The following is a 25,609-nucleotide window of genomic DNA, read 5'->3' on the forward strand; positions in this document are numbered from 1 at the left end:
CCAGCACACACACACGTGTACCACTGCTGTGGCTATAATTGAAGAGTAAACTCACTTCTAGTTCCTGCATTTATGTATCAGGAGTACCAGCTGTATGAGTCACCACAAAAAAATCTGGTCCTTCCCAGGACAGAATAAAATATATTCTGAGAATTAAAAAGTCATTTGTCCCAAGGCAAACATGCTTTCTAGCTGTTTTCTCTCTCCCACTCTATTTTTCTCTCTCTTTCTTCTAACTAGCTGTTTATGGAAGACATTTTTTGTTTAATTGTATATTTTTTTTAATTAATGATTCAAAACATTCTTTTTTTCTAGAGGAATGTTTTTCACTATATCGCCTCAGAGGCCCTTGTGCCTAAAGGAATTTGTAAAATATTGAACAATTTGCAGCTGTTAGGCAGTGCAGTGTTTTCATGCTGTAGCTCTCTAGTGTAGGACTCATTCTAAAACCAAGGGCATTTTCCATGTTAGTCTTTCTGTCATTAGGAAAAAAAATCTGAAAGGAAACTATTTGGCTTTTTCCAGAAAGGACTTAAGGGGGCAAGCTTGCATGTGTGCAGTGTGGATTACTGCTTGGGCTGAACAGAGTGATAAATGTAAGCACATGATGATATTTAGTCCAAAAGTGATGTAGATTTTTGTATGTGTTATATAGAGTATTAATAATAAAAAAAATATAGAGAAGTTCAGAAATGCTGGTAGAATTCCTGATTAAGTATTTTGTACATTTCAGGACTGTGAAAAGTTACTTGGCCTGAAATCCTGATCTTTATGAAATGATAACTTTAATTTATTTAACAGAGGCACAGAGAGTGACTTTGTTGTATTGCCAGATCTGCTGAATTCTCACATTCTTCCTTCTCTTCCCACATCCACAAAATCTGTCTTTAACTTTTCAGCCTCAAATCATGCTATTTTGGTTTTGTCACCAGGTGCAATTTAAACCTTGAGCTCCATTCTTTCCAGAACTCTAAAGCTCAAGGGAGGGATCCGAAATCAATGATTCTGACCTAAGAGGTCCAATATTGTTTCAAGCACATGCTCTGATTCATGCCATGACAGAGAAGCTGTCCCTAGCATTTTTAGAACCATGTTGAATTACCAGGGCAAAATGGAGACTTTTTTTTTTTTCATATTTGAGGTTTTCCCAATAATATGTTAAAGTTCTCCTTGAAACAAATTAGGTGGCATCTCATATTTAGAAATTGTCTTGCTGGATCTCTCTCCCTGTGTGCTTAGTCCAACTGTTCATTCCGTAGTAGTCAGCACTGGATATGTCAAAATGTCTTGGTTTAATGTTGAAATATTTCCTTACTGTGTTTCATATTTTCAGCCATTTGTTCTTCAAATTCGGCTTTGGCCTATGTGTTTTCCCTACTGTATGTGCCCAGAAGCCTCAGAGACTTTACTTTTCCTCTGTTTCCTAAACAAGAGGCATATCCCTGCTCAGATCTCAAACGGCTTGCGCAGTGTTTCCTTTCATTCACTAATCAGGAATTTAATATTGGGGGCAACACTTGCAAGAAGGCTTTTCAAGTGAATACGTACCAAAAGGTTTTGCATGCTTATACTAGTGCACTCTTTTTCCCTTCTAAAAGTCCTTTTTAAGATTACCTTTCCATTTCCTCCTCCCTTTCCTACATTCCCCTTTAGGACTGGAGTCCATTAGCTCACTGGAGCACAGGAACTGCAGCATTTCTGAAAATTTAAAGGTTAACCTAATTAGACTTTATAGTTTTCTTCCCTATTGTTTTTAAGCACTGTTGTTTATAATGCCTTGTAAATTCACCTGACAGCCAGTTCCTGTCTATTAGAGCTCCAGTTCTCACCATCCACATTTATCTGTCTTACAGCTACTCAGTATTATCTGTCTAGCTGTCTTTGTGTCATTTTCTTATCTTTCAGTCTGCTGGAAGGTCCACTGCTTGATAGATGTCAAATTCATGTAACTAAAAGGAAGTAGCTAAGAGACAGAAGGGGGCTGTCATTAGGGCTTCCAGACCTTTTATCCCAAATACTCAATCTTATAAAATATCTTGGAGAAATTTGCTCAAAGAAAGGAGAACAGAGCTGGAAGAGTCTCTCTGTCTTTTGTCCTCTTGCACCATTTCTTCTGGTCTGCCCAGTAAGAATGTAAAGAAAGTTCAGGATATTTCCCTTCAGCCCAGAGAGGAGGGGAAGTGCAACTCCTCCTTCACACACTTGGATGAAGAATCCAGAGAAGAGACTTGAATATAAAGAGTAGCTGGTGGAGACGGAACTGAAATCAGACTGGACACAGAAGGTATTTCTGGACATAGTGTTAAGCAAGGAAGCTGGAATGATGCAGTTGGACACTTTATATGTCACTTCAGGCACATAACCTGAGTTAAGCATGAAGAGTAATGGGAGGGGAGAGTTTATCTGTATAAGATGCTTCTTGGTACGTGTAATACATTCTTCAGTTTTAAAATCATATCACCACTTTGACTAATCACGTTAATTGCAGCTACAATATGTTTGAAGAGTTTTGACATCCAAACATTATAGTATACTATCTAATCATCTGCTTGGATGGGTAATAAATCCCCTCTTTTCCTTGCCTTATGCTACTCATTTTTTAAAGTATGATTTTGTCATAATGAACTTAGTGAGCAGACAGGCATAAACAATGAAACATATTACAAGATAAAACAGCCAGCCGGTAACATAGGTACTGAGCTTCCTTTTAAGTCTTATCACTGCTAGTTGTTTACATATTCCTGTTGCACTAGCACTTCCTCACCCCCTCTTGCCTTTCAGCTTTATCTATCAAATGGGGTATGGCCCCATGCATGATCTAGCCCTATTCATCCCTGTGATGACAGAGCTACTGTCTGCACTGGACAGATTTGGGTTGTGCGTAGCTGGTAGATATGAGACCACACACTGAACAATGTAGAGACAACAAAATACTGCTTTTAGCTATGTGAATGCTGACCATGTTGTCTAACAAATGGGGTTCTGGAAAAAATGCTTTGTACCTCTAGGCTTAAATGCAGCACTCTAATGTGTACACACAAGGAGATTAAATAAGGTTGCAGGAACTTGCTTGGCTTTGCAACCTGTCATAATTGGTTTTTTTGACTGAGTTTGTCTTACGTAATCAGGAAGAGTCCTAAGGCAGAGCCATATACCAATATGCACAGCTGATGGAAAGCAAAAGTTAAGGAAGAAAATGCAGAAAAATACAGAAAAGATTCAAGAACATGCATTACAGAAACAATGCATGTTAAACCTCTTATGATTTACAATCTGAACTTTACCCTGAGAGAAGGCTGGAGAAATGAGAAGACGGAGAGAATGAGAGACATGCTGAATTTCATTTAGAATGGAAAATTGCTGTAAAAATTTTAATTATTTACTATCCCTGATTACTATCTTCTCACTGCCTAGGCAGTGTTTTATGGAACCTTTTAACTGCATGTAAGGCGTCTGTGTATGAGCATGCACATGCTCTTATATATGTGTTGTTCACTACACTGTGCTTTTATTGATTTCTAGAAGGATCGCTTCAAGCAAAAATAAGTATTTCCATCATTTTGCCTTACCTGCCTCTCTGTCAGCTTTTAACAAATCCACATTTTCCAATTATACTTGTCTGTCATTTGACATTTTTATCTGACAAGTAAATTAAGGTCATCGGGAAGTTTCAGGCTTGAAAGCCCCTTATAGTGATTTGGCTACTTGAAAAAAATCCTAATATATTGGACTCTGGCACCTCTGCCAGCACAGTAAATACAAACAAGAGAAATAGAATGATCATTTTTTAAGTATGTACAGTCTCAGCTAAAAATCATAATGCTTAGAGGTGGAAAGAACTAAGTCAGTCTGAAATTCCTCCCCTTCATGAATTTGACACTGTTTCCTGATAGAAAATATATGTTATTAAACTGATAGATGTCTGATAGGCCCTGGGGTGTTTCCTTGGCAAGGAATGTCTCCTTAAGAAGACCACGGCTAATTTATCTGAGCCCGTGATTTGTTTTTCTCCTGCTGTATTTGTCATTTGTCATGCCTCTTTTTCTTATTAAAAAAAAAAAATAAAGAGAGAGAGAGGGCTGCTTTTTGTCCTCTCAGTTCCATTCCTGAGGTGGGTAAAATAGATCCATGTAAAACCTCCTCCTCCATGTAAAAGTTCAAACTGTGCCTGACTGTAACAATTTTTGCAACATTTAACACAACCCCCCCTAGTCTGAAAATAGTATTCAGCATTTGATTTGGAGAGTCTGTTGTTATTTGCACTGTTGCTTGTGTGGCATGATATTTGTTATGTTGTATTTTTGCCGACTAAATCTGACCCTGTGGAGCCTAACACAATGCAGAGCTAGAATCCACTCCCATAATATCACTAGATAACCATTTTGGAGATTAGATATTCAGTGAGTATTTGCTACATCGTTTATTGGAAGATGTATATACTTAACTTGTCTGTAGAGAACCTATGACCACAGATACTGAATGCCTTGTAATTTACTGCCTGTGCCTATCACCATTAAATTGTATGGACAGAAACTTAATGGCAGAAATTTAACAAGTTGTTTTTGCTGAAAATTTGACATAAATTACTGTTGTTTTTACTTGCTTTAGCACTATTACAAAGCCGGTTTACACTGCTAATGTCTATAAAACTCACAAATATTTCAAAGCCAAATGGTTTTCTTAGAATCATCATTTTATGAGGCTTTGGGCAGCAATGTGTGCATTGCATTAGACTTCATCAACTGCAAAGTGAGAGAATATAGCCTGCTGAGCTATTTCTTTGCAGCAGCCTAGGTGATTTCCCTAAGCTTTGATCATCCAGTGCCTAAAGAAAGCTGAAGATTTTGCTTATAGAACAATTTGCAAGTTTACAAAATCAAAGTTTCTTTCTTGATGTTTCTAAAATAGCATTTCTACATTTACTACTGCTTACTACTGTTGTCAGAAGTCATTGAATAGAATTATTCTTTCCGGACAATGTTATGTTTCTCATGGAAGCAGAAAGGTAGAATTAGAGAAACATCATGTGGGGAAGATGTTCAAGTGTAACTGAGTTTAAGAAATAAAACTTCAGATCACGAGATAGGAGATAAAGAAAAAAAAATGAGCCTAATTCTTTTTCAGCTCATGTAGTACTTGGACATTGAGGACCAACTGGTCTGTAAATAGGTACTTTGTCAATGTAAGGATTTAGTATTATACAGAATAAATTAATAACAGGACCAAGTGTCTAGAGACTGAATAATTTCAGGTGATCTCCAACAAAAAAAAAAAACTGAGAGAAAAACATGAGACATAAGAAAATCAGGATTTGGTTTTTTTCAGATACACTGTTGCTGATTACCAGAGCATGTTAAGGGTATAACTGTATACATTTTGTGACAATAAAAATAAACACCAGACATACAGAAGAGTGTGTGAGGCTACACATTAAGTGTGCTTTTCCTGCTTTGCTTTCTTGTGAACCCAGTTTAATCTCTCTCACATGCGTAGCACAGCTGCTGACTTCACTGGGACAGTTAGATGGGGAGTAGTTCTGAATTAGATGCAGGATTAAGCTAAATAAAGATAAATAAAAAATATGTTCTAGTTTTGTGTTCCAAATCCTGTCATATTCAAGCTTTAGAAAATAGCAATGTCTGATGATGTCAGCTTCTCACTTTAAAAACCTGTAAACATCTTCTACCATTCATCATAATGGTTGGACCCGGGGATCTTAAAAGATCCTTTCCAACCTAAACAGTTCATGGTTGGGACATAGATTACAGTTTTTCACTTCACGGGCATATTTGCATCTGATGTCCTTGCTAAGCACCAAGGAAACTATTACAGAGTAATTGCAACATCTGAGCATTGTGCAAGAACCCTGTATGTCGGACCTTTAACTGCTTTTCTTTGTGCTTCTCTTTCAGCTTCTGATATGGCCGCGGAGCAGGGACAGATTCTTGTAATTGCCACTGCTGCTGTTGGTGGATTCACTCTCCTGGTCATCCTCACTTTGTTCTTCCTAATCACTGGGAGGTAATTAGCACCACAGTGTTCTCATTTACTCAGGTTCAGGGTCATCCAAAACTAAGAATTTAACAATAATAGTCAAGTCATTCACCACCTTTTCAGTGCTAAAAATAAGGGTTAGGCATAGCGAAGTGAATGTGCTCTTTGTTCAGCACTGCTCATACGCACAGTTCTATTGTGAGTATTGTTTTTCTTGTAAGAACACAGTTTGGGGAGGTAAGCAATTACGTGAAATAACAAAATAGCCTAGCTGTTTTTAAAGTTTCTGGACCCTTTCCCTGCAGAGGGAGAATTGAAAAATATAATGGACCTCTACCCTTAAGATTCTGACGTTAGAAGACGAAAAATAACCCCCAAAACCAGAAAACCACAGTATTTTTTTACAATATCTCATAACTGCCAGTTGTAAAGCTTTGTACAGGTAACTTTAGGATTTTTTATGTCTTGGAGCTGGCAATGTAGCTTGCTAAAGGCACTTGAGTGGACAACTTTTTATTATTTGTACTATATTAAACCTGTAGGAAAAATCATACATAATTATGTATATATTTTATATGCACATTTCTGCATTACTAGGGGAAAACATAGGAATTATGTAATAAATTAAACTAAAGAAAACTTCTTCTCCAAACTACTTGAATGATTCTACTGCCTATGATATCACTGGTGAACAGATTTTGGCTTTTTTTTTTTTAATTATATTGAAGATATCCCAATTAAATCTATTACAGCAGTACTGTTGTACTGCAGGATAATTCACAAGCCTGGACAATGATAATTTTTATAACTACCTTGACTCTGATACTTACTAAGTACAGTGCTGATTGTCCACCTTACTTCCATTTATGTGTTGATCGGGATCAAATAATGGCATTATACAAACTGGATGAGAAAGCATTTTGATTTGAGTGGCCAGATGCCATGCTCAATTACACACGGAAGGTTTTAAGGGAACTCTCAAGTTCTAATTGGAATTGCTATAAAATGTACATAGTCAGATCATCAGTCCTTCCTCAATTTCAGATTCCCACTGACATAGCTGCTTCCCTAGTGCCTTGTTTCTTTTTTCACTGAGCCTCATGTTTTCCATGTGATTTCAGGACTTTACCTGCTTCCATCAGGAAGCAAAGCAGAATTTAAAAGGACAAAGACATTATGTCCCTGTCTCCTCTGTGAGACATCAGTGGCACCACAGTGCTTCCATGAATCAAGAGAGCCTGCAAACAGACTGATATTCTGTAGAGGTATAGGCCTGCAAGCAGAGGAGTCTGGCTCATAAATCCTGCAGTAAGCTCCGTAGAGGATGTTGTGTGGGCTCTGGCCCCTCTCTACCCTATTCCTCTCTCCCTCCTTCAGCTGCATAAAACAGCCAGTGGAAGACCCTCCATGTAAGGAGGATTCTCTGTGGAGTTTCCTTCTCATCTGCCTTGGTGACAGGAAAAAATCCAGAGTTGGGGTAGGATTCTGCAGTATTCCTGTCCTGGTTCAGAGCTTGTGTTTGCACTTAGAGAAAAGACATTACACTAACTCCTCTGAACACGATAATGTTCATTGCAGATGAGGCTGATAACAATAGATGGGGCTGCACTTTCAGATTTGTAATCAAGTTTCTGGTTTGTTGGTATAACATTACCTCTAATTTGAAAAGAAAGTGGTCATATCAATGTAGGCTGGAGGTTTTACTTGCATTACCCAAGCAACTAAATATGGCACTACACTAGCTACCATTATGTCAATTATTACACTCTGCTAAATAATAAAACCAGTTAAGTCTAATATGTTGTTAAAGTTATGGGAGCAGTTAGCACTGGAACTTGTTGTGACCTTAGGTAATCTTAGAAGCTAAGTAAATATTCCTATGAGTACTACAAATGCTGACAAATAGTGCAGTCTTTCAGAAGATATAAGATTATTCAAACACAAGTTTTAGAGAAAATGATTGTATGGAATCCTTACATGAAATCCTGAAACATAACTCAAATACTTCCTTTAGAAAAAACTAACTAAATTCAGGAATGACAAAAAACATGGAAATGGGCTTCTTCCTGTGTTTATTCCTCCTTTTTGCTAATGTTAAGGGTACCAGAGATTCTCTTAGATAACATCTTATTCAATGGGACCATTTCAATTATGTAAGATATGAATTCATTTTGAAGTGCTGTTTAAATGCAGTGATAAGAGTGTATTCCACAGAAGACAGAGCAAGAAAATTTTGAATAAATACACAATTTGCTCTAGGTCTGGAGGCAAATTTCTGCATGAAAAATGGGATTGGTATCCTACAGATGTACTCTGCTTCACTGTTTAGAATTAGCAATTTGATGAGCTGTCGAGGCACAGGGCTGCTGATGAGTCTATTCATAGTGGAGAAGCTGGGTTAAATGAGCACCTGCCTCTGCACTTCGCTGAGTGATTATCCACCAAGAGCAAGCAGGAAGCACGGCTGTCAATTGCAGATAGAAAAATGAATGCGACAGAGACTTCAAGGCACAGGATATGCAGTGAGATGGGGGTCTTGGCTGAATTCCAGGAAAGGCGATGTTAAAGCTCAGTGTGATTTATTCTTATCATTACCGAAATTTTTCTTCTCTGATTGTTCTGTAGCCAACACTGACTGGGAATGGGGAGCTGGAGATAGAAGACTTCTCTGCTGGTGATTATTCACTGGCTTCAGTAGTCAAACTTTGGGGCCTCATGCATACTTAGGAGGATCAGACAGGGTTAAAGCCTTGTTTCTTTGACTGTTCACATGGGTAGACACTTTAAGCATAAAAGCTTGTATTCAGTGTTCTTGGTAGTTGGCGCCCTACAGACCAGATGTTCAGGTCCTAAAATGGTGCTGGCATGCTCGGCAGCCCCAGCAACTGGTGTGCAATCTAAAGCATTCCATAGAAGATGAGAATCCACCAACTGCTGTTTTCCTCCGTAAGGGAGCATATCCAAGACAGCTTCAGAAGTTTCTGCCCTTCAGGTCTTCATTTTACTGGATCTAATATCTATAATTATAGTTTGGGGGTTTTTTTAAAAGGCTGGTAAAGAACACACAGAGGTCAGTCATTTTTTTTCAAGCTGATCTTGGAACTGAACATCTGTACACCAAAGCATGTGTCACGTCTACATGCATTTCTGTTCTCCACTCGGGACAGTGCCCGAAGAACACATAGCCCTTAACCTAGCCCTTAGACCAAAATATTCATACTTAGATTGTTCTGTGAGTGAGAAAAAACTTTGAGACCAAGAGCAGATATTCTGGGGTTTTGTGACTGAAACTATTGCTCCTGTCATATAACCCTCTACATCAGCATTAACAGTCCTGCAGGTAGGCAGCATTCAGGCTGGGGGAGATTTTGTTACCAGGAACCTGAAAGCTCCAACATGCTGTGCATTGTGATATAAAGTTGCTAACAATTCAGGAACATGCACAGTTTTGTGTTGTTTGCCAAGGATTTGAAATTTTATAGCAATCATACAGATATATGCTAAATCATCTTATTCACATAGCAGGCTACATATTATTTATTCAATATGACAACAAGTCAGTACCTGGCTTAGACTACACAGACCTACTCAAGAAAAGAAAAAAGTGGTCCCGATGTGAAAAAATAATTTCTTTTTTTCATGAAACATGATGAAGTCATAGAAACTATTGTCTTATGAAGCAAATCTGAGCTTTTGGACCCACTCTATATGAAAATTAATAGGGTAAGGTTTAATTAGCCCAAACCAGTGTATGCAAACAATGATACAAGGGAGTAATAGTTTATTAAAGTATCAGAATTCTTTGGAGGAGTCAAACTTGGACATTTATTTTATGCATGACCAATATTTTAATTAAAACCTCACTTGTTTTCCTTCTAAGATGCCAGTGGTACATAAAGGCCAAAATGAAATCTGAAGAGAAAAGAAGGGCTCATCTACAAAATGGACATTGTAAGTACTTCAATACTGTTACAAAATATCTATATCATATTTAAAATAAAGAAAGTTCATTATTTTCTGTAAAGCTTTTGCCCTTGATGCTTAAATTTTGAATAGTTCCCTATTGTCTGCATTATCAAGGGTGTTTATTTTTATTTGTATGTTCTCTTGAGCAATTCCTTTGAATTCAGTCTAGTTAATAAGGTTTTTTGTATTCTGTTAATAACATTATCAGTTTTTCAGACATATTTATTTGACGTCCCAACTGTGTATAGACGATATTGAATTTCTGCCTCAAAATTCCTCTGTTGGTGACTACGTGCCTTATTTGTATCCAGTTCTCTTTGGCTTTGGGGATCTACACTTCCAGCCACCTCATGTTCCTGCTCAGTGATCAGTACAGTGAAAGAAAATCCTGGCAGTCTCTCATGGGCAGTATATTAATTTATTTAGTTTATTCTATTTACTTAGTTTAAATTATTATCTTCGCTGGTTTATGTTTTATTTAAGTTTTTTCATTTATTCAGAGGGTATTATACAAAGGGTATTTTTTTTATCATTTTTATAACATCTCTGGAAATGCTATGATCAAGACAGAATCTAAGTCATGAGAAGTACATTTTTTTTCAGGTGACATCACTATATCCAGCCAATTGGCACTTTCTGTCAAGGCAAAGGGCACATTTCCCCATAAAGGATACTTCCTAGGAAGATTTGTTTGTCATTTGTTTCCAAACATAGTCAGAAAGGAAATAAGACAAAAATTTTTCTGCTAGAGAGTTTGATGTATGCCTCTGAGACCGTGACTGAATTTGAGGAAAGCCTCACTCAGTGTCTTTCAGGCCAGGGTAAATGATGACTGTATTTCATGTTGACACAAAGCTTCATTTCAGAGGCTTCTCATTCATAGCAGTTTATCTTAGCATCAGACTTGAGGAGGAAGTCTCTACTCATATATGTCCTTCATAGAACCAAGGATAAAGAGGTAGTACTCTGATTCACCCCAGCACCTAAGCCAGCACTGCCAATAATAGTGCCTCCTTTACGCTGAGAGCTCAGTGCCTCCATAAGAAGAGCCACCTTTGTTATAGCAGCAACCTTTATCTGACTGCTGACTACCTATAGATTTGGTATCCAGCATCTCAACTTGAAGCAATATGCGTGGCTGCTGGGATCAGTATAAGGATGACCTCATAAGCTGAATGAAGCTGTTTATAAAAGTGCTCTGCTGCAAAACCTGCATTATTTAGCACTGACTGTTCCTGTTACCAGATTTACCATGTTCACATTTTAGATCCTATCCTGCTGTGTGCAGAGGAAATCTGCTGTTCTTCCTTCATCTCTCCCTTCAGAGCTTGGTGTTAGTCAGAGGGAAATTTCAAGAAATAAATTCTTTGAAGAGAGTTAGAAAGGGGTCCATGATGGAATCACAGAATCATAGACTCATAAGATAGTTTGGGTTGGAAGGGACCTTAAAAATCATCTAGTTCCAACCCTCCTGCCATGGGCAGGGACACCTCCAACTAGATCAGGCTTCCCAAGACCCCATCCAACCTGGCCTTGAACACCTCCAGGGATGGGGCAGCCACAGCTTCCCTGGGCAACCTGTGCCAGTGCTTCACCACCTTCATTGTGATCTTCTTGGTAATATGACATCCCATGATGTCTGGTGTCTCTCCCATTCCTGTATGTGTGTACTCTATCAGCAGTGGTCCAAACAGCTGTTACAAACTACTAAAGGAAGCCCAGCCACATTCATGTGTCCTGAACATGTGTTCTTCATTCAGGCTCATCAGATAATGAGCCGCTTTAGACTCAGCCACTAAATGATAAAAGGAAGAGGCCTAAGAGGTACTTGATTCTTTTCAAAGAGATTTTCTGGACCCAGCTGCAGTACTCTCCTCTTATCCTGATAAGTTGATGCACTATCTACATCAGCTTCTGTTAATGGATTGAAAGTTTGCCAGTACTTAATCACCACGTGGCAGCAGCCTAAAAAAATCCATCCAAATAGTCCAAGAGAAACAACATAAGTTTTTGGACTTGCTATACTCAAACACACAAGGGATATTAGCCATGCCAGAAAATTATGGCTTGCTGGAGCCTGCCAAAACAATCTGGCACTAACTCACTATTGCCATAACCATCTCCAAGGAAGCAGACAGAAATTATTGAAGGCTTGTAAATGGGTTTGGATATTTTTGTTCTCATCTTCCACCTGACTTTCTGTTTGTTCCATCTGATCAGTAGAGAACAAAGCAGCACAGCCCTCAAGGACCCATGCACAGAGTAAAGGATCTCAAAGATTGGACCTTTTTGCCAAAAGAAATGTTAAGCCATCCACCCATAAATGAAAGGAATTAATTAAAAAGCTGTGCTTTCAAAGAAAAGGACAGATTGCCTAAATTGCTCCAGAAGCAGCAAAGGGGAGTATAAATTGCTTTGACCGTAATCACTGTTAGTCTTGAGGATCTGCTTTTCCCCATATCTTTGAGGCCTCCCTTGGTGTCTCTGTAGGCACTCTTTTACGTGACCAGCTCAGAGCTCTTATTTGCTCTCAGGACTTGCTGCATTTTCCAGATTTGTCATCTGTACTTGAAGCATTCATTAAGGATGTGAGCTAAGTGTAGAAACTCCAAGGAGCCTCTTCAAACTAAAATGCTAGATACTCTTTGGAGAGCAAATGCTTACAAGGAAGGAAGGAAGGAAGGAATGTTCTTTATCTTACACAAAATATCACTTCCCTTAAAACTTGCCTGAGGCTGTAATTTTTTCCTTAGTAGATATTTCCAAAAACTTCATTGTCCTCTTAGTTTTCCTGCCTGGAATGCTGTATCTCTGAAGATGCTTTTGTTCAGCTGGGACAAAGTCAAAACAGCGTAAGAGTTCAACACCATCTTATCAGTTGAATTCTAAAGACTGAATATTTTAAAGACCTTTGACTTTCTGTTCCTGTAGGACAGGATAACCTCTGGGACATGTAGCTGTCAAACTTGACAGCAATTAAAAATACAAATAATGTTCAGAGGACCTAATAACTGTATTGCATCTGTTCTTCACACTAACACTGGTTATCAGTTATCAATGCAAGCTGAAAGGATGCTTGATGTAACAATGCACTGCAGTAGTCCTGAAGTATCCATGCTTTCAGTCACCAAGAACATCTCAGGAGATTTAAGCAGAGTCCAGTCTGACCTTACTTACAGTTTCAACTAGTACTTTTGAATGGTTTTTATAGTGTTAGGTTGGCTTATCCACCAACTATGGAGTTATAACACACAACTTTTTAACGTCTCAGAAGACTCACCTACTTGAAAAAACTACTTGAAGAGTAAGAGGAAATGTTTAAGTCTGTGCTCAGTCAATCTTTGAAGGCCCTGGTCCTTACAGCAAATGGGGACAACTCATATGCATTCTGCAATTGGTTTCTGTGAAATCAGTAGCAAGCAGTAATAATTTTTGGTTGTTGTTCTCTTCCACTGGGTTCTGGAACTTTAAATGTGGAAGATTATATATATTATTCACAGTTCTTTTAACCGTCTAGTCAACAACAAAAAAAATAGAAAATTATATTGTTACACTGCATGAATGTCAAAGAACTCTTGATTCTTATTTTTTTATCTTTTTTGCAGTACGTTTCCCGGGAGCCAAAACATATATTGATCCAGACACGTATGAAGACCCATCTCTTGCTGTCCATGAGTTTGCAAAGGAGATAGATCCTTCAAGAATTCGTATTGAGAGAGTTATTGGGGCAGGTAAATTATACCCACTCTAAAAAATATCTAGGCACGGAAAGGCTGTTTTTCTCAAGTCACCAAGACAATGCAAGAGGTCAAGTATAATACAAAATGTGGGTGTATTTCTCAAATAGCACCGGTTCACTTTCAAATGCAGTGCATGTGAGATACTGTATTTGGCTAATGTCCCAAATGCAGGTATATTCAAAAAGTAGGTTCAGAGAGGCAGATTCTCTAAAACAGTAGGTTTATCCCATAATTTTCTAAGGCTTTATCAATTTTTTTTATAGGGTTGATTTTATGGTTAGGTTGGTTTGTTTGGGTTTTTTTACTTTGTTCCAAATGTACTCAAAATACGGGGTCACTCAACATTTTCCGTAGTTAGTATCACTTATTCTCTGTCTCTGAGGAGGAGTTTAGATCAGAACCTCTTTCAGGGGTGGGAGGGGGGAGGGGTGGGTGTTGAATAAGATCAGAATATAAAAGATTGAGAAAATAGCATCCTCAGATAGAAAATAGGAGGAGTACAAGGAGGAAAAGGAGAGACTGGCTTGGAATAGACTTTCCTGTAGCCGAGGATCATGGGCAGAGAGAGAAAAGACAAAGATCCAGTGAGGAGGTGTAGACAGTTTGAAAGGCAACATGGAGCTGGGAAGCAGGATTAATGAGGAAAAATAGCATCAGAATCTCCTCTTACATCACTGTTTGTTGAAGTGTGTGTTGGGGACAGAGAGGAATTGCATCTGAACAATTGGTTTAGACCTTATTCTTGTCTATGAGGTGTTTACTTTTGGTTGAGGACATCTCATTGGGGGATGTAGGCCATTTCACAGCTGTTTGAAAATACATTTCAGAAGCTTATTGATCCTGCATCTATATTGGTCTTTTTATCAAAAGGGGATAACGTGCCCCTTGTGTTTTCAAGGATCTTACCCTTTGTTAGTGTGCTGTGTTTACAGACATGTCTGTTCAGTGCATTGTGTCATCCTCTTGTCTTAGCTTTGGTTTAATTGTGAGGCTTTGCTACTCAGAGAGTTGTGCAAGTATTCCCACACATTCATTTTTGGAAAGCCTTTGTAGGGGAAAGGCTCATGGCTGCTGTCTAGAGTTCACTAGAGGTTGTTGTAGCAGCTCAGTGGTGACAGAAAACACACTTTTGAGGTTAACACAAAAAAAGTGAGATACTTGTAAAGATCAGTGTCTTGTAAAACCATTTCTTGTAACGAGTGTTCTGACTGTCTAGGGCAGATAGGATTTCATTATTGACAAGGTCCTGAAATTGTTTGCTCTCTGTTTCATCCAGTTGTGGTTTTACTGAGGACTAGAGACACTAGGCTATAAGAAAGCTTTACAATCTTACCTTACTAGTGGATCTCAATGCATGGCTCGTGACCAATATGTCACTCAGAAGGCCCATCAACATTTCTAACAGTTATAACAAATTAAAACAAAAACCAGACTGACAAGGAAAATCTGAGGTTCCTCTGGTGTATTACATCCTCTGTGTGGTACTCTTACACTGTCAATGGCTGGGGAACGTTAATTATTCATTTCTCAGCCCTAACAGAAAGAGAAAGAGGGAGAGCAGTGTCAGAAATTTTGATGAATGTAGCAACAGTATCCTGAGCTCTAATTCCAGCTCTGAAATTTTATTTCTTCCTGTGAAATACACTAACACTATACCTATCTTCAGTTTACACAATGTGAATATTTCTCTGTGTCCTTAAAATATTGAGTGACTGAGCTTTGTAAATTGCTGTTTTAAAGATAGTTATAATACTGACTACACAGGTGTTTCATCTTCACCTCAATGTAATTTTATTTCAGTAGCAATATTTAGTGCATTCCATACTCCTATGCCCATCTTTGAGCTATCTGTCCTGGGCTTTCTTTAACAATGCTGTTTTATTACTTACTAAGTAAATGCCAACATACGAATGCTTCTTTTTTTTACCTTATTTGCCTTCTTTAACTTAAATGCCATCAAGAAAAGAATGAAAGTATTCACAGCACAACAGACTGCAAAAATCAGAGTTACATATTGTAGAAAGGAGTAAGTGGAAAAAGTTATTTTAATTTGCTCATAGTGAGCCCACCAAAGAAATCATACTAGCAAACATTGTCAGGAAAATTACCATTGGAAGACATAATGTACTGTATTCCATCTTTTTTATCTTTGTTTAATATATCTTAGTCATTTGAGAAAGGAGAGGTACTTTTCGGTTGAGATCCCTCATTTAATGATACATTGCTACGCTGATAGCAATGGAAATGTGTCCAGTGTTGCTAAAAACAGGTTTAATGCAGTAGAAAATGTCACACAAATAATATAACAGAAGTAAAACCAGGTCTCTTAACAAAGAGGAGAGAGAAAGTATCGACCTGAAAGGAAGAGAGAAAATTCTGTTCCATGCTGCAGTCCATATTGCTAGAGTCTACCTGATTGCTTAAGCTAGATAATACATGGCTGGCACTTTGTGCTATTGGAATAATGAGCTTGAGAGAGCCCACAGAGGGCTGACTTCTGCAGAAAACTTTCTATCTGATTTCTTTTATTTCTTCCTTTTCTTCAGACATACTCTAAGTATTGATGTCTTAGATTATAAAATATATTATCATAAAATCACAGAATCATAGTATAACCAGGTTGGAAGAGACCCACCGGATCATTGAGTCCAACCGTTCCTATCAAACACTAAACCATGCCCCTTAGCACCTCATCCACCCGTGCCTTAAACACCTCCAGGGAAGGTGAATCAACCACCTCCCTGGGCAGCCTGTGCCAGTGCCCAATGACCCTTTCTGTGAAGAATTTTTTCCTAATGTCCAGCCTAAATCTCCCCTGGCGGAGCTTGAGGCCATTCCGTCTTGTCCTGTCCCCTGTCACTTTGGAGAAGAGGCCAGCACCCTCCTCTCCACAACCTCCTTTCAGGTAGTTATAGAGAGCAATGAGGTCACCCCTCAGCCTCCTCTTCTCCAGGCTAAACAACCCCAGCTCTCTCAGCCGCTCCTCATAAGGCCTGTTCTCCAGCCCCTTCACCAGCTTCGTTGCTCTTCTCTGGACTCGCTCCAGAGCCTCAACATCCTTCTTGTGGTGAGGGGCCCAGAACTGAACACAGGATTCAAGGAGCGGTCTCACCGGTGCCAAGTACAGAGGGAGAATCACCTCCCTGGACCTGCTGGTCACACCATTTCTGATCCAAGCCAAGATGCCATTGGCCTTCTTGGCCACCTGGGCACACTGCTGGCTCATATTCAGTCGCTGTCAACCAACACCCCCAGGTCCCTCTCCTCCAGGCAGCTTTCTAGACAGACTTCTCCTAGTCTGTAGCACTGCACAGGGTTGTTGTGCCCCAAGTGCAGGACCCGGCATTTGGCCTTGTTAAACCTCATGCCATTGGACTCTGCCCAGCAGTCCAGCCTGTTCAGATCCCTTTGCAGAGCCTCCCGACCCTCCAGCAGATCCACACTTCCACCCAGCTTAGTGTCATCCGCAAACTTGCTAAGGGTGCACTCGATGCCTTCATCCAGGTCATTGATAAAGACATTGAACAGGGCTGGACCCAGCACTGAGCCCTGGGGAACCCCACTTGTCACTGGCCTCCAGCTGGATTTCACACCATTTCCCACCACTCTCTGGGCCCGGCCAGCCAACCAGTTTTCCACCCAGGAGAGTGTGCGCCTGTCCAGGCCAGAGGCTGACAGTTTCTCAAGCAGAATGCTGTGAGAAACTGTGTCAAAGGCTTTACTGAAGTCCAGGCAGACCACATCCACAGCCTTTCCCCCATCCAGCAGCCGAGTCACTTTGTCATAGAAGGCGATCAGGTTAGTTTGGCAAGACCTGCCTTTTGTGAACCCATGTTGACTGGGCCTGATCACCTGGTTCTCTTGCATGTGCTTCATGATAGCACTCAAGATCACCTGTTCCATGACTTTCCCTGGCACTGAGGTCAGACTGACAGGCCTGTAGTTCCCTGGATCCTCCCTGCGACCCTTCTTGTAAATGGGCACAACATCAGCCAGCCTCCAGTCCAGTGGAACTTCCCCAGTCTTCCAGGACTGTTGGAAGATGATGGAAAGGGGTTTGGCCAGCACATCTGCCAGCTCCTTCAATACCATTGGATGAATCCCATCTGGCCCCATAGACTTGTGGGTGTCTAGTCGGGCTAGCAAGGCTCTGACCACCTCCTCTTGGATCATGGGAGCTTCATTTTGCTCCTCTAGCTCCTGGGTTTGTACACAGATGGAACAACTTTCTTTACAATTAAAGCCTGAGGCAAAGAAGGCATTAAGTACCTCAGCCTTTTCCTCATCTCCTGTCACTGTTGTTCCTTCTGCGTCCAATAGGGACTGTATGGTCTCCCTAGTCCTCCTTTTATTATTTATATATTTATAGAAAGATTTTTTGTTATCTTTCACACACTTTGCCAATCTGATTTCTAGCTGAGCCTTAGCCCTTCTGATTTTTTCTCTACACAATCTCACTTCCCTCCTGTAGTCCACCCAAGAGGCCTATCCCCTCTTCCAGAGCCCATAAACATTTCTCTTCTTCTTGATATCACTCAAGATCTCTCTGTTCAACCAAGCTCGTTTTCTCCCCTGCCGGCTTTTTTTCCAGAACATGGGGATGGCTTTCTCCTGAGCTGCTAGGATTTCCTTTTTGAAGAGCTCCCAGCCCTCATGGGCTCCCTTGCCCTTAAGTACTGTCTCCCATGAGACTTTGCCAACCAGCCTTCTGAAGAGTTCATAATCTGCCCTCTGGAAATTTAATGCTACTGTCCTACTAACCACCCTCCTCACTTCACCTAGAACAGAAAACCCTATCATCTCATGATCACTTAGTCCTAGGCGTCCACCTACTGCCACATCCCCCACAAGGCCTTTTCTGTTCACAAACAGCAGGTCCAGGAGGGCACCCTCCCTTGTTGGTTCATTCACCAACTGTGCAAGGAAGTTGTCTTCCACGCACTCCAGGAACCTCCTAGACTGCTTCCTTTCTGCTCTACTGTACTTCCAGCAGATATCAGGAAGATTGAAGTCTCCCACAAGAACGAGAGGCATTGATCTAGAGATTAACCCCAGCTGTTTATAGAAGAGCTCATCAGCTGCTTCTCCTTGGCTGGGTGGTCTGTAACAGACTCCCATCACAAAATCTACCTTCTGGTGGGCTCCTCTGATTTTAACCCACAGGCACTCAATCTCCTCATCGCCACAATCCATCTCAACGGAGTCCAAGTCCTCCCTTACAAAGAGGGCTACCCCGCCTCCTCTCCTACCCTTCCTATCCTGCCTGAAGAGTTTGTACCCCACCATAGCTGTACTCCAGTTATATGAGTCGTCCCACCACGTTTCAGTGATGGCAACGACATCATAGGCTCCTTGCCCTACGACAGCTTCCAGCTCTTCCTTCTTATTCCCCATGCTGCGTGCACTTCAGCTGAGCTGCCGAGCCTTCAGCCCTCTTAGAGGGAACAGAGTTCATTCCCAACTGCCTGGTAACTGGCGTACCAGAGTGCCCGTATCTCCCTCAGCACCCCGAGGTGTGTTTTCCCCCACTTTCACAGAATCACACAGAATCACAGAATAACCAGGTTGGAAGAGACCCACCGGATCACCGAGTCCAACCGTTCCTACCAAACACTAAACCATATCCCTCAGCACCTCATCCACCCGTGCCTTAAACACCTCCAGGGAAGGTGAATCAACCACCTCCCTGGGCAGCCTGTTCCAGTGCCCAATGACCCTTTCTGTGAAGAATTTTTTCCTAACGTCTAGCCTAAACCTCCCCTGGCGGAGCTTGAGGCCATTCCCTCTTGTCCTGTCCCCTGTCACTTGGGAGAAGAGGCCAGCACCCTCCTCTCTACAACCTCCTTTCAGGTAGTTGTAGAGAGCAATGAGGTCACCCCTCAGCCTCCTCTTCTCCAGGCTAAACAACCCCAGCTCTCTCAGCCGCTCCTCATAAGGCCTGTTCTCCAGCCCTTTCACCAGCTTTGTTGCTCTTCTCTGGACTCTCTCCAGAGCCTCAACATCCTTCTTGTGGTGAGGGGCCCAGAACTGAACACAGTATTCGAGGAGCGGTCTCACCAGTGCCGAGTACAGAGGGAGGATAACCTCCCTGGACCTGCTGGTCACACCATTTCTGATACAAGCCAAGATGCCATTGGCCTTCTTGGCCACCTGGGCACACTGCTGGCTCATATTCAGTCGGCTGTCAACCAACACCCCCAGGTCCCTCTCCTCCAGGCAGCTTTCTAGACAGACTTCTCCTAGTCTGTAGCACTGCATAGGGTTGTTGTGCCCCAAGTGCAGGACCCGGCATTTGGCCTTGTTAAACCTCATGCCATTGGACTCTGCCCAGCGGTCCAGCCTGTTCAGATCCCTTTGCAGAGCCTCCCGACCCTCCAGCAGATCCACACTTCCACCCAGCTTAGTGTCGTCCGCAAACTTGCTAAGGGTGCACTCGATGCCTTCATCCAGATCATTGATGAAGACATTGAACAGGGCTGGACCCAGCACTGAGCCCTGGGGAACCCCACTTGTCACTGGCCTCCAGCTGGATTTCATACCATTTCCCACCACTCTCTGGGCCCGGCCATCCAACCAGTTTTCCACCCAGGAGAGTGTGCGCCTGTCCAGCCCAGAGGCTGACAGTTTCTCAAGCAGAATGCTGTGAGAAACTGTGTCAAAGGCTTTGCTGAAGTCCAGGAAGACCACATCCACAGCCTTTCCCTCATCCAGTAGCCAGGTCACTTTGTCATAGAAGGCGATCAGGTTAGTCTGGCAAGACCTGCCTTTTGTGAACCCATGTTGACTGGGCCTGATCACCCGGTTCTCTTGCATGTGCTTCATGATAGCACTCAAGATCACCTGTTCCATGACTTTCCCTGGCACTGAGGTCAGACTGACAGGCCTGTAGTTTCCTGGGTCCTCCCTGCGGCCCTTTTTGTAGATGGGCACAACATCAGCCAGCCTCCAGTCCAGTGGGACTTCCCCAGTCTTCCAGGACTGTTGGAAGATGATGGAAAGGGGTTTGGCCAGCACATCTGCCAGCTCCTTCAGTACCCTAGGGTGAATCCCGTCCGGCCCCATAGACTTGTGACTGTCCAGTCGGGCTAGCAAGGCTCTGACCACCTCCTCTTGGATCACGGGAGCCTCATTATGCTCCTCTAGCTCCTGGGTTTGTACACAGACGGAAAGACCCTCCTTACGACTAAAGACTGAGGCAAAGAAGGCATTAAGTACCTCAGCCTTTTCCTCATCCCATGTTACTGTTGTCCCTTCTGAGTCCAATAGGGACTGTATGGTCTCCCTAGTCCGCCTTTTATTATTTATATATTTGTAGAAAGATTTTTTGTTATCTTTCACTGACTTGGCCAATCCAATTTCTAGCTGAGCCTTAGCCCTTCTGATTTTTTCCCTACACAATCTCACTTCCCTCCTGTAGTCCACCCAAGAGGCCTGTCCCTTCTTCCAGAGGCCATAAACATTTCTTTTCTTCTTGATATCCCTCAAGATCTCTCTATTCAACCAAGCTGGCTTTCTCCCCTGCCGGCTTTTTTTCCGGACCACGGGGATGGCTTTCTCCTGAGCTGCTAGGACCACCCCTTTGAAGAGCTCCCAGCCCTCCTGGGCTCCCTTGCCCTTGAGTACTGTCTCCCATGAGACTTCACCAACCAGCCTGCTGAAGAGATCAAAGTCTGCCCTCTGGAAATTTAATGTTACCGTCTTGCTAACCACCCTCTTCACTTCACCTAGAACAGAAAATTTTATAATCTCATGGTCGCTTAGTCCTAGGCGTCCACCTACCGCCACATCCCCTACAAGGCCTTCTCTGTTCACCAACAGCAGGTCCAGGAGGGCACCTTCCCTGGTTGGTTCATTCACCAACTGTGCAAGGAAGTTATCTCCCACGCACTCCAGGAACCTCCTAGACTGCTTCCTTTCTGCTGTGTTGTACACCCAGCAGATATCAGGCAGATTGAAGTCTCCCACCAGAACGAGAGGCATCGACCTAGAGATTGACCGCAGCTGTTTATAGAAGAGCTCATCAGCTGCTTCTCCTTGGTTGGGTGGTCTGTAACAGACTCCCATCACAAAATCTACCTTCTGGTGGGCTCCTCTGATTTTGACCCACAGGCACTCAACCTCCTCATCTCCACAATCCATCTCAGTGATGTCCTCCCTTACAAAGAGGGCTACCCCACCTCCTCTCCTACCCTTCCTGTCCCGCCTGAAAAGCTTATACCCCACCATAGCCGTACTCCAGTTATATGAGTCGTCCCACCACGTTTCCGTGATGGCAACAACATCATAGGCCCCTTGCCCTACGACAGCTTCCAGCTCTTCCTTCTTATTCCCCATGCTGCGTGCATTGGTGTAAATGCACTTCAGCTGAGCTGCCGAGCCTTCAGCCCTCCTAGAGGGAACAGGGATCGTTCCCAACTGCCTGGTAACTGGAGTAGTTAACACCAGAGTGCCTGCATCTCCCTTAACACCCCGAGGTGTGTTCTCCCCCACTTTTTGTGCGGTGAGGTACTGGTGGTCCTCGCCCGGGCACCCTCTCCCAATCACCAATTCCCCACATCCAGGCTCATTCCTGTCTAGCCTGGGCTCAACCCCCTCCCCCTTCACATCTAGTTTAAAGCTCGATTTATGAGCTTGGCTAGGTTTCTGGCAAGGGCTTTAGCCCCCCTAGGAGACCCATGTGTCCCGCCCTTAGCGAGAAAGCCTGGGGGTGCGTGAGCCCCCCCATGATCAAAAAAGCCAAAGCCCCTCTCCTCGCACCAGGCTCGGAGCCAGGTATTAATCGAATTCTTCATCATGGCTTCCCCCTCCTCTCTATTTAGCATTGGGATGGAGCAGAATACTACTTGTGCCCCAGAGCCCTCCATCACTTTCCCAATTGCCCTGAAGCCATTCTTGATGGCTTTGGCCTTTTTGTTTGTTAGGTCATCATTACCAGTTTGGACTACTATCAAAGGATAGTAGTCTGTCTCGTGAACCAGGGAAGGAAGTTTTCTAGCTACCTCCTTCCCTGATGCCCCCGGTAAGCAGCAGACCTCTCTGTGGAGCGGGTCCGGTCTGCAAATGGGTCCCTCCGTTCCTTTTAGGAGGGAGTCCCCTACAACAATCACCCTCCTCTTCTTCTTGATGGAGGATGTTTTTATCTTTTTCTGAGAATGGTGCAGCCTAGGGAAGGATTCTAGGCTGTGGGAGCCACCATCCTCATTCTCAGGGCTGGATTCCACCTGCAGCACCTGGTACTTGTTCGCCAGGGGGATCCGGGGCTTTGCTGTATGGGTGAGGGGAGTAGGTTTCCTTCCTCTGGCAGGAACTTGCTGCCATTCCCCATCTCTTGTTCCCCCAACCCTGCAGTTTGCAGGTGGATGATGTTCGGACTCTCCAGCCCCAGCAGGCTGCTGAGTTTGTGAGAGGGCCCTGCTCCACTGGTCAATCTCCCTCTCACACTCCCTGATGGTCCTCAGTCTCTTCACCTTCTGTGTGGTGAGGTACTGGTGGTCCACACCAGCACACCCTCTCCGAATCACCATTGCCCCACGTCCAGGCTCGTTCCTGTCTAGCCTGGGCTCAACCCCCTGCCCCTTCACATCTAGTTTAAAGCTCGATTTATGAGCTTAGCCAGGTTTCTAGCAAGGGCTTTAGTCCCGCTAGGAGACCCACATGTCCCATCCTTAGCAAGAAAGCCTGGGGGTGCGTGAGCCACCCCATGATCAAAAAAGCCAAAGCCCCTCTCCTCACACCAGGCTTGGAGCCAGGCATTAATTGAAATCTTCTTCCTGACTTCCCACTCCTCTTTATTTAGCATTGGGATGGAGCAGAATACTATTTGTGACCCAGAGCCCTCCATCATTTTCCCAATGGCCCTGAAGTCATTCTTGATGGTTTTGGTCTTTTTGTTTACTAGATCGTCGTTACCAGTTCGGACTACTATCAGAGGATAGCAGTCTGTCTTGTGGACCAGGGAAGGAAGTTTTCTAGCTACCTCCTTCACTGATGCCCCCGGTAAGCAGCAGACCTCTCTGTGGGGCGGGTCCAGTCTGCAAATGGGTCCCCCTGTTCCTTTTAGGAGGGAGTCCCCTACAACAATCACCCTCCTCTTCTTGATGGAAGATGTTTTTATCTTTTTCTGAGGATGGTGTGGCCTAGGGAAGGATTCTAGGCTGTGGGAACCATCATCCTCATCCTCAGGGTTGGATTGCACCTGCAGCACCTGGTACTTGTTGACCAGGGGGATCTGGGGTTTTGGTGTCTGGGTGAGGGGAGCAGGTTTCCTTCATCTGGCAGAACTTGCTGCCGTTCCCCTTCTCTTGTTCCCCCAACCTTGCAGTTTGCAGGTGGATGGTGTTTGGACACACCAGCCCCAGCAGGCTGCTGAGTTAGTGAGAGGGCACTACTCCACTGATCTACCTCTCTCTCACACTCCCTGATGGTCCTCAGCCTCTTTACCTCCTCCCTTAACTCCTCCACCATGTGAAGGAGTTCCTCCACTCGAGCGCAGCTTTCACAAGTGGAGCCAGTACCAGAGGCACGAGCCGGTGTGGGAGGGGGGCACTGCCTGCAGCCCAGGGTCTGGGTAGCTGCATGCACCCACTGTGGCTCTGTCTGAGTGGCAGCATCCATCCCGCCTGCTGCAGCACACGGAGCAGCTTTAATCTTCTGCCAGGTGGCCACCATGGTCCTCGGTGTCTTCTGTCTAGTCTCTAGGTCCTCTCTGCACCCTGCCTTCTCGAACAGCCGCTCAAACTGCCCTGCACCTTTTTGCCACGCTCCTCTTCGCCGTGCTCATATTGAACTACATTCAGTGCTGGTGTAGCTGCTGATTTAAAAGCAGTTGAATAAGACAGACAAGGATTGAGCATATTGATTTTAGTTCGGATAACAATTGTGTCCTTATTCTCAACTTCATTCATTTATGAAAATTCTTTACTCAGCTCCTCTCTCCCTTTTCTTTTATGCATAGGAGTGATTTTTTGCCTGCTTTGACATATTTTATTTTTATATCTTTTGTCTTCTAAAATTACTTCGTTTGTCTGCTGTCTTCAAAGATATGTGCCTAGAAGGACTTGCAAACTGGTTGCAATGAAATTCAAATCCATGTCCATGCAGAAAGATGCAGGTTAAATACCATGCCTGAGGCAGGGAGAGTACAAATTCTCGTAGAGTTCTTTGATAGCTGCTAGGGGACAAAACATATCATTATAATTCACAGCAGTCCTAAAACTTTCTTTATGCCTTCTCTCTAATTCTGTATTAAACATTGCAACCAGATATAAAATGGGTTTCTTGTCATAGGAGAATTACTTTTGAAAGATGTTTACAATTTTTTCTTAAGTGAAACAAATTTAAAATCTTTTACAAAATGAAACGTTAAAATTTTTTAAGAAGTTAATTCATAGATGCATTCCTTAAATTTGTTTTGGTTTAACTTTTTATTTTGATCAATGACTTTCATTTTGAATTTCTCTAACATTTTGTTTCAAAACAAAAATTATCTCCATTCAAGAGCTAAAAATTTTGATTTTGAAAATGTCAAAGTTGAACATTGCAAGTAATTGAAACATTTTTTTTCTAGCATATCTGGTCAAGACATTTTTGAAACTGATCTTTTCATGAAAGCAGTTTCCAATTTGGCTTTTCAATGGAAAAAGTCATGTCCGAAAGCTGTTGACAATTCACTATTTCCAGATGGCTTTGACATGCAAGACAAGTATTTTTTCTAGTTCCTTTTGTCAGCTCACCTAACTCTGTACCCAAGTTATTTTTTAAGGTATTTGGTAATTATAATCTTGTATGATGTGAATTGGAAATGTACATTATATTATTTACTGCTGAATTATATACCTGAGGATGACACCAGAAGCAGCGTTTTCTACTCAAGCTACTAATTATCTCATTTCTGGCTACAACTCTATCCA

General features: G+C 42.5%; 1 protein-coding gene across 5 annotated transcripts in view; it reads left to right on the forward strand.

Annotated features, from left to right (window-relative positions):
* Positions 1–25,609, forward strand: part of EPHA6 (EPH receptor A6) — a 482,143-nt gene that overhangs the window by 351,495 nt on the left and 105,039 nt on the right. For all 5 annotated transcript variants that reach the window (XM_069869229.1, XM_069869245.1, XM_069869237.1 and 2 more), the window contains 3 exons: positions 5,913–6,021; positions 9,875–9,945; positions 13,566–13,691. In XM_069869229.1, the coding sequence (XP_069725330.1) occupies positions 5,913–6,021; positions 9,875–9,945; positions 13,566–13,691 (306 nt within the window). The remainder of the gene's footprint in view (positions 1–5,912; positions 6,022–9,874; positions 9,946–13,565; positions 13,692–25,609) is intronic.

The sequence above is a fragment of the Phaenicophaeus curvirostris genome, chromosome 1 (genome assembly GCF_032191515.1).
Source record: "Phaenicophaeus curvirostris isolate KB17595 chromosome 1, BPBGC_Pcur_1.0, whole genome shotgun sequence".
In the NCBI taxonomy this organism is placed as follows: Eukaryota; Metazoa; Chordata; class Aves; order Cuculiformes; family Cuculidae; genus Phaenicophaeus; species Phaenicophaeus curvirostris.